This window comes from Heptranchias perlo, unplaced genomic scaffold (assembly GCF_035084215.1).
Source record: "Heptranchias perlo isolate sHepPer1 unplaced genomic scaffold, sHepPer1.hap1 HAP1_SCAFFOLD_1271, whole genome shotgun sequence".
Lineage (NCBI taxonomy): Eukaryota > Metazoa > Chordata > Chondrichthyes > Hexanchiformes > Hexanchidae > Heptranchias > Heptranchias perlo.
The window spans coordinates 32,973-41,061 of record NW_027138507.1 but is presented as its reverse complement, the minus strand read 5'-3'; the positions used below and the strand labels follow the sequence as shown (position 1 = coordinate 41,061).

The following is an 8,089-nucleotide window of genomic DNA, read 5'->3' as shown; positions in this document are numbered from 1 at the left end:
GAGAGAGGGGTAGAGTTTGGGAGAGAGAGAGAGAGAGAGGGGTAGAGTTTGGGAGAGAGAGAGAGAGAGAGAGAGGGGTAGAGTTTGGGAGAGAGAGAGAGAGAGAGGGGGGTAGAGTTTGGGAGAGAGAGAGAGAGAGAGAGAGGGGTAGGGTTGGGAGAGAGAGAGAGAGAGAGGGGTAGAGTTTGGGAGAGAGAGAGAGAGAGAGAGAGGGGTAGAGTTTGGGAGAGAGAGAGAGAGAGAGAGAGAGGGTAGAGTTTGGGAGAGTGAGAGAGAGAGAGAGAGAGAGGGGTAGAGTTTGGGAGAGAGAGAGAGAGAGAGAGAGAGAGGGGTAGAGTTTGGGAGAGGGAGAGAGAGAGAGAGAGGGTAGAGTTTCGAGAGAGAGAGAGAGAGAGAGAGAGAGGGGTAGAGTTTGGGAGAGAGAGAGAGAGAGAGGGGTAGAGTTTGGGAGAGGGAGAGAGAGAGAGAGAGAGGGGGTTGAGTTTGGGAGGGGGAGAGAGAGAGAGAGGGGTAGAGTTTGGGTGAAGAGAGAGAGAGAGAGAGAGGTAGTGTTTGGGTGGGGAGGAGAGAGAGAGGGAGAGGGAGGTAGAGTTTGGGTGAGGGAGTGAGAGAGAGAGAGGGGTAGAGTTTGGGAGAGGGAGAGGAGAGGAGAGGGGTAGAGTTTGGGTGAGGGAGAGAGGAGAGAGAGGGGTAGAGTTTGGGAGAGAGAGAGAGAGAGAGGAGGGGTAGAGTTTGGAGAGAGTGAGAGAGAGAGAGGGGGTTGAGTTTGGGAGAGAGAGAGAGAGAGAGAGGGGTAGAGTTTGGGAGAGGAGGAGAGAGAGAGGGGTAGAGTTTGGGAGAGAGTTGAGAGAGAGGTGAGGGGGGTAGAGTTTGGGTGAGGGGGAGGGGGGGGTGAGTTTGGATGAGAGGGGAGAGTTGAGAGAGAGAGGGGGTAGAGTTTGGGAGAGAGAGAGAGAGAGAGAGAGAGGGGTAGAGTTTGGGAGAGGAGGGTGAGCCCCTCCACTGACCACTCGCCTGGCTGTATCTTGGACTTATTCCTCTGGCCTGTCCATGGTAGATGTAGACGCTCCCCCGATGCTCGTCCTCCAGGGGGGCCCCGATGGCCACATCGCCCAGCCCGTCACCGTTCAGGTCCCTCAGGGCCGCGATCGCGCTCCCAAACCGGCCCAGCCCATTCCCCTCGACCCCTCGGAGGGTCCCAGTGCAGGAGAAATTACCCTGGATGCAGGGAGAGAGAGAGAGAGAGAGGTTGGAGCCAAGCCTGAACTCCCCGACCTCCCTCCCTTGGGGTGCCAGGCTATTCCAATGTTGACCTCAGCCCTGTTCGACCTGCCAGATGTGGCTCGCTCCCCCCCTCCACCTCCCGGGCTGTGAGACCAACCCCCTCCCTCGACCATGGCTGTGTGAAGCCCTGGTCAGACCCCATCTGGAGGCACTGCAAGGTAGCGTTGGGACTCGAAGCATAAGTGAATTGATTGAATGCGGGGACCAGGCTCGAGGGGCTGAACGGCCTGGTCCTCCTCTTCCATGGTCTGGGATCTCTTACCTGGGCTGAGAGTGGGCAGAAGCTCACTCTCCCACCTATCCCACTCTTGTGGTAAAGTGGGGCGCCAATCAGCAGGAAATCCGTCTCTCCATCTCCATCCAGGTCGACACTGGACAGCTCCACACCGAAATAAGATCCAATCTAAAGGAGGGAGAGATCAAGAATGTGTGAGATACACTGTCCTTTCCCCCTCTGGGACCGGGTCTCACAGTGTGTTAGATACACTGTCCTTTCCCCCCTCTGGGACCGGGTCTCACAGTGTATTAGATACACTGTCCTTTCCCCCTCTGGACCGGGTCTCACAGTGCGTTAGATACACTGTCCTTTCCCCCTCTGGGACCGGGTCTCACAGTGCGTTAGATACACTGTCCTTTCCCCCTCTGGGACTGGGTCTCACAGTGCGTTAGATACACTGTCCTTTCCCCCTCTGGGACCGGGTCTCACAGTGCGTTAGATACACTGTCCTTTCCTCCTCTGGGACCGGGTCTCACAGTAAGTTAGATACACTGTCCTTTCCCCTCTGGGACCGGGTCTCACAGTGTGTTAGATACACTGTCCTTTCCCCTCTGGGACCGGGTCTCACAGTGCGTTAGATACACTGTCCTTTCCCCCTCTGGACCGGGTCTCACAGTGTGTTAGATACACTGTCCTTTCCCCTCTGGGACCGGGTCTCACAGTGCGTTAGATACACTGTCCTTTCCCCCTCTGGACCGGGTCTCACGGTGCGTTAGATACACTGTCCTTTCCCCCTCTGGGACCGGGTCTCACAGATGTGTTAGATACACTGTCCTTTCCCCCTCTGGGACCGGGTCTCACAGTGTGTTAGATACACTGTCCTTTCCCCCTCTGGGACCGGGTCTCACAGTGCGTTAGATACACTGTCCTTTCCCCCTCTGGGACCGGGTCTCACAGTGCGTTAGATACACTGTCCTTTCCCCCTCTGGGACGGGTCTCACAGTGCGTTAGATACACTGTCCTTTCCCCCTCTGGACCGGGTCTCTCAGTGCGTTAGATACACTGTCCTTTCCCCCTCTGGGACGGTCTCACAGTGTGTTAGATACACTGTCCTTTCCCCCTCTGGACCGGGTCTCTCAGTGCGTTAGATACACTGTCCTTTCCCCCTCTGGGACCGGGTCTCACAGTGCGTTAGATACACTGTCCTTTCCCCCTCTGGGACCGGATCTCACAGTGCGTTAGAAACACTGTCCTCTCCCCCTCTGGGACCGTGTCTCACAGTGAGTTAGAAACACTGTCCTTTCCCCCTCTGGGACCGGGTCTCACAGTGCGTTAGATACACTGTCCTTTCCCCCTCTGGGACCGGGTCTCACAGTGTGTTAGATACACTGTCCTTTCCCCCTCTGGGACCGGGTCTCTCAGTGCGTTAGATACACTGTCCTTTCCCCCTCTGGGACCGGGTCTCACAGTGCGTTAGATACACTGTCCTTTCCCCCTCTGGGACCGGGTCTCACAGTGCGTTAGATACACTGTCCTTTCCCCCTCTGGGACCGGGTCTCACAGTGCGTTAGATACACTGTCCTTTCCCCCTCTGGGACCGGGTCTCACAGTGCGTTAGATACACTGTCCTTTCCCCCTCTGGGACCGGGTCTCACAGTGCGTTAGATACACTGTCCTTTCCAACTCTGGGACCGGGTCTCACAGTGCGTTAGATACACTGTCCTTTCCCCCTCTGGGACCGGGTCTCACAGTGCGTTAGATACACTGTCCTTTCCCCCTCTGGGACCGGGTCTCACAGTGCGTTAGATACACTGTCCTTTCCCCTTCTGGGACCGTGTCTCACAGTGCGTTAGATACAGGGTCCTTTCCCCCTCTGGGACCGGGTCTCACAGTGCGTTAGATACACTGTCCTTTCCCCCTCTGGGACCGGGTCTCACAGTGTGTTAGATACACTGTCCTTTCCCCCTCTGGGACCGGGTCTCACAGTGAGTTAGAAACACTGTCCTTTCCCCCTCTGGGACCGGGTCTCACAGTGTGTTAGATACACTGTCCTTTCCCCTCTGGGAACGGGTCTCACAGTGCGTGAGATACACTGTCCTTTCCCCCTCTGGGACCGGGTCTCACAGTGTGTTAGATACACTGTCCTTTCCCCCTCTGGGACCGGGTCTCACAGTGCGTTAGATACACTGTCCTTTCCCCCTCTGGGACCGGGTCTCACAGTGCATTAGATACACTGTCCTTTCCCCCTCTGGGACCGGGTCTCACAGTGCGTTAGATACACTGTCCTTTCCCCCTCTGGGACCGGGTCTCACAGTGCGTTAGATACACTGTCCTTTCCCCCTCTGGGACCGGGTCTCACAGTGCGTTAGATACACTGTCCTTTCCCCCTCTGGGACCGGGTCTCACAGTGTGTTAGATACACTGTCCTTTCCCCCTCTGGGACCGGGTCTCACAGTGCGTTAGACACACTGTCCTTTCCCCCTCTGGGACCGGGTCTCACAGTGAGTTAGATACACTGTCCTTTCCCCCTCTGGGACCGGGTCTCACAGTGCGTTAGATACACTGTCCTTTCCCCCTCTGGGACCGGGTCTCACAGTGTGTTAGATACACTGTCCCTTCCCCTCTGGGACCGGGTCTCACAGTGCGTTAGATACAATGTCCTTTCCCCCTCTGGGACCGGGTCTCACAGTGCGTTAGATACACTGTCCTTTCCCCCTCTGGGACCGGGTCTCACAGTGCGTGAGATACACTGTCCTTTCCCCTCTGGGACCGGGTCTCACAGTGCGTTAGATACACTGTCCTCTCCCCCTCTGGGACCGGGTCTCACAGTGCGTTAGATGCACTGTCCTTTCCCCCTCTGGGACCGGGTCTCACATTGCGTGAGATACACTGTCCTTTCCCCCTCTGGGACCGGGTCTCACAGTGCGTTAGATACACTGTCCTTTCCCCCTCTGGGACCGGGTCTCACAGTGCGTTAGATACAGGGTCCTTTCCCCCTCTGGGACCGGGTCTCACAGTGCGTTAGATACACTGTCCTTTCCCCCTCTGGGACCGGGTCTCACAGTGCGTTAGATACAATGTCATTTCCCCCTCTGGGACCGGGTCTCACAGTGCGTTAGACACACTGTCCTTTCCCCCTCTGGAACCGGGTCTCACAGTGCGTTAGATACACTGTCCTTTCCCCCTCTGGGACCGGGTCTCACAGTGTGTTAGATACACTGTCCTTTCCCCCTCTGGGACCGGGTCTCACAGTGCGTTAGACACACTGTCCTTTCCCCCTCTGGGACCGGGTCTCACAGTGCGTTAGATACACTGTCCTTTCCCCCTCTGGGACCGGGTCTCACAGTGCGTTAGATACACTGTCCTTTCCCCCTCTGGGACCGGGTCTCACAGTGCGTTAGATACACTGTCCTTTCCCCCTCTGGGACCGGGTCTCACAGTGCGTTAGATACACTGTCCTTTCCCCTTCTGGACCGGGTCTCACAGTGCGTTAGATACACTGTCCTTTCCCCCTCTGGGACCGGGTCTCACAGTGCGTTAGACACACCGTCCTTTCCCCCTCTAGGACCGGGTCTCACAGTGTGTTAGATACACTGTCCTTTCCCCCTCTGGGACCGGGTCTCACAGTGCGTTAGATACACTGTCCTTTCCCCTTCTGGGACCGGGTCTCACAGTGCGTTAGATACACTGTCCTTTCCCCCTCTGGGAACGGGTCTCACAGTGTGTTAGATACACTGTCCTTTCCCCTTCTGGGACCGGGTCTCACAGTGCGTTAGATACACTGTCCTTTCCCCCTCTGGGACCGGGTCTCACAGTGCGTTAGATACACTGTCCTTACCCCCTCTGAGATCGGGTCTCACAGTGCGTTAGATACACTGTCCTTTCCCCCTCTGGGACCGGGTCTCACAGTGCGTTAGACACACTGTCCTTTCCCCCTCTGGGACCGGGTCTCACAGTGTGTTAGATACACTGTCCTTTCCCCCTCTGGGACCGGGTCTCACAGTGCGTTAGATACACTGTCCTTTCCCCTCTGGGACCGGGTCTCACAGTGTGTTAGATACACTGTCCTTTCCCCCTCTGGGACCGGGTCTCACTGTGCGTTAGATACACTGTCCTTTCCCCCTCTGGGACCGGGTCTCACAGTGCGTTAGATACACTGTCCTTTCCCCCTCTGGGACCGGGTCTCACAGTGCGTTAGATACACTGTCCTTTCCCCCTCTGGGACCGGGTCTCACAGTGCGTTAGATACACTGTCCTTTCCCCCTCTGGGACCGGGTCTCACAGTGTGTTAGATACACTGTCCTTTCCCCCTCTGGGACCGGGTCTCACAGTGTGTTAGATACACTGTCCTTTCCCCCTCTGGGACCGGGTCTCACAGTGCGTTAGATACAATGTCCTTTCCCCCTCTGGGACCGGGTCTCACCGTGCGTTAGATACACTGTCCTTTCCCCCTCTGGGACCGGGTCTCACAGTGCGTTAGATACAGTGTCCTTTCCCCCTCTGGGACCGGGTCTCACAGTGCGTTAGATACACTGTCCTTTCCCCCTCTGGGACCGGGTCTCACAGTGCGTTAGATACACTGTCCTTTCCCCCTCTGGGACCGGGTCTCACCGTGCGTTAGATACACTGTCCTTTCCCCCTCTGGGACCGGGTCTCACAGTGTGTTAGATGCACTGTCCTTTCCCCCTCTGGGACCGGGTCTCACAGTGTGTTAGATACACTGTCCTTTCCCCCTCTGGGACCGGGTCTCACAGTGCGTTAGATACACTGTCCTTTCCCCCTCTGGGACCGGGTCTCACAGTGCGTTAGATACACTGTCCTTTCCCCCTCTGGGACCGGGTCTCCCTCTGCGTTAGATACACTGTCCTTTCCCCCTCTGGGACCGGGTCTCACAGTGCGTTAGATACACTGTCCTTTCCCCCTCTGGGACCGGGTCTCACAGTGCGTTAGATACACTGTCCTTTCCCCCTCTGGGACCGGGTCTCACAGTGCGTTAGATACACTGTCCTTTCCCCCTCTGGGACCGGGTCTCACAGTGCGTTAGATACACTGTCCTTTCCCCCTCTGGGACCGGGTCTCTCTCTGCGTTAGATACACTGTCCTTTCCCCCTCTGGGACCGGGTCTCACAGTGCGTTAGATACACTGTCCTTTCCCCCTCTGGGACCGGGTCTCACATTGCGTTAGATACACTGTCCTTTCCCCCTCTTGGACCGGGTCTCACAGTGTGTTAGATACACTGTCCTTTCCCCCTCTGGGACCGGGTCTCACAGTGCGTTAGACACACTGTCCTTTCCCCCTCTGGGACCGGTCTCACAGTGCGTTAGATACACTGTCCTTTCCCCCTCTGGGACCGGGTCTCACAGTGTGTTAGATACACTGTCCTTTCCCCCTCTGGGACCGGGTCTCACAGTGCGTTAGATACACTGTCCTTTCCCCCTCTGGGACCGGGTCTCTCTCTGCGTTAGATACACTGTCCTTTCCCCCTCTGGGACCGGGTCTCACAGTGCGTTAGATACACTGTCCTTTCCCCCTCTGGGACCGGGTCTCACAGTGCGTTAGATACACTGTCCTTTCCCCCTCTGGGACCGGGTCTCACAGTGCGTTAGATACACTGTCCTTTCCCCCTCTGGGACCGGGTCTCACAGTGCGTTAGATACACTGTCCTTTCCCCCTCTGGGACCGGGTCTCTCTCTGCGTTAGATACACTGTCCTTTCCCCCTCTGGGACCGGGTCTCACAGTGCGTTAGATACACTGTCCTTTCCCCCTCTGGGACCGGGTCTCACATTGCGTTAGATACACTGTCCTTTCCCCCTCTGGGACCGGGTCTCACAGTGTGTTAGATACACTGTCCTTTCCCCCTCTGGGACCGGGTCTCACAGTGCGTTAGACACACTGTCCTTTCCCCCTCTGGGACCGGGTCTCACAGTGCGTTAGATACACTGTCCTTTCCCCCTCTGGGACCGGGTCTCACAGTGTGTTAGATACACTGTCCTTTCCCCCTCTGGGACCGGGTCTCACAGTGCGTTAGATACACTGTCCTTTCCCCCTCTGGGACCGGGTCTCACAGTGCGTTAGATACACTGTCCTTTCCCCTTCTGGGACCGGGTCTCACAGTGCGTTAGATACACTGTCCTTTCCCCCTCTGGGACCGGGTCTCACAGTGCGTTAGACACACCGTCCTTTCCCCCTCTGGGACCGGGTCTCACAGTGTGTTAGATACACTGTCCTTTCCCCTCTGGGACCGGGTCTCACAGTGCGTTAGATACACTGTCCTTTCCCCCTCTGGGACCGGGTCTCACAGTGCGTTAGATACACTGTCCTTTCCCCCTCTGGGACCGGGTCTCACAGTGCGTTAGATACACTGTCCTTTCCCCCTCTGGGACCGGGTCTCACAGTGCGTTAGATACACTGCCCTTCCCCCTCTGGGACCGGGTCTCACAGTGTGTTAGATACACTGTCCTTTCCCCCTCTGGGACCGGGTCGCACAGTGTGTTAGATACACTGTCCTTTCCCCCTCTGGGACCGGGTCTCACAGTGCGTTAGATACAATGTCCTTTCCCCCTCTGGGACCGGGTCTCACCGTGCG

General features: G+C 56.9%; 1 protein-coding gene across 1 annotated transcript in view; it reads right to left on the bottom strand.

The window, feature by feature from the left end:
• Window positions 1-1,007: 1,007 nt before the first annotated feature.
• The window catches only part of LOC137308292 (integrin alpha-X-like), a gene marked incomplete at both ends in the record, with an annotated part of 30,755 nt that continues 23,673 nt past the window's right edge, over window positions 1,008-8,089 (bottom strand). Inside the window, 2 exons of the mRNA XM_067977104.1 lie at window positions 1,008-1,218; window positions 1,547-1,687. Coding sequence (XP_067833205.1) covers window positions 1,008-1,218; window positions 1,547-1,687 — 352 coding nt within the window. The remainder of the gene's footprint in view (window positions 1,219-1,546; window positions 1,688-8,089) is intronic.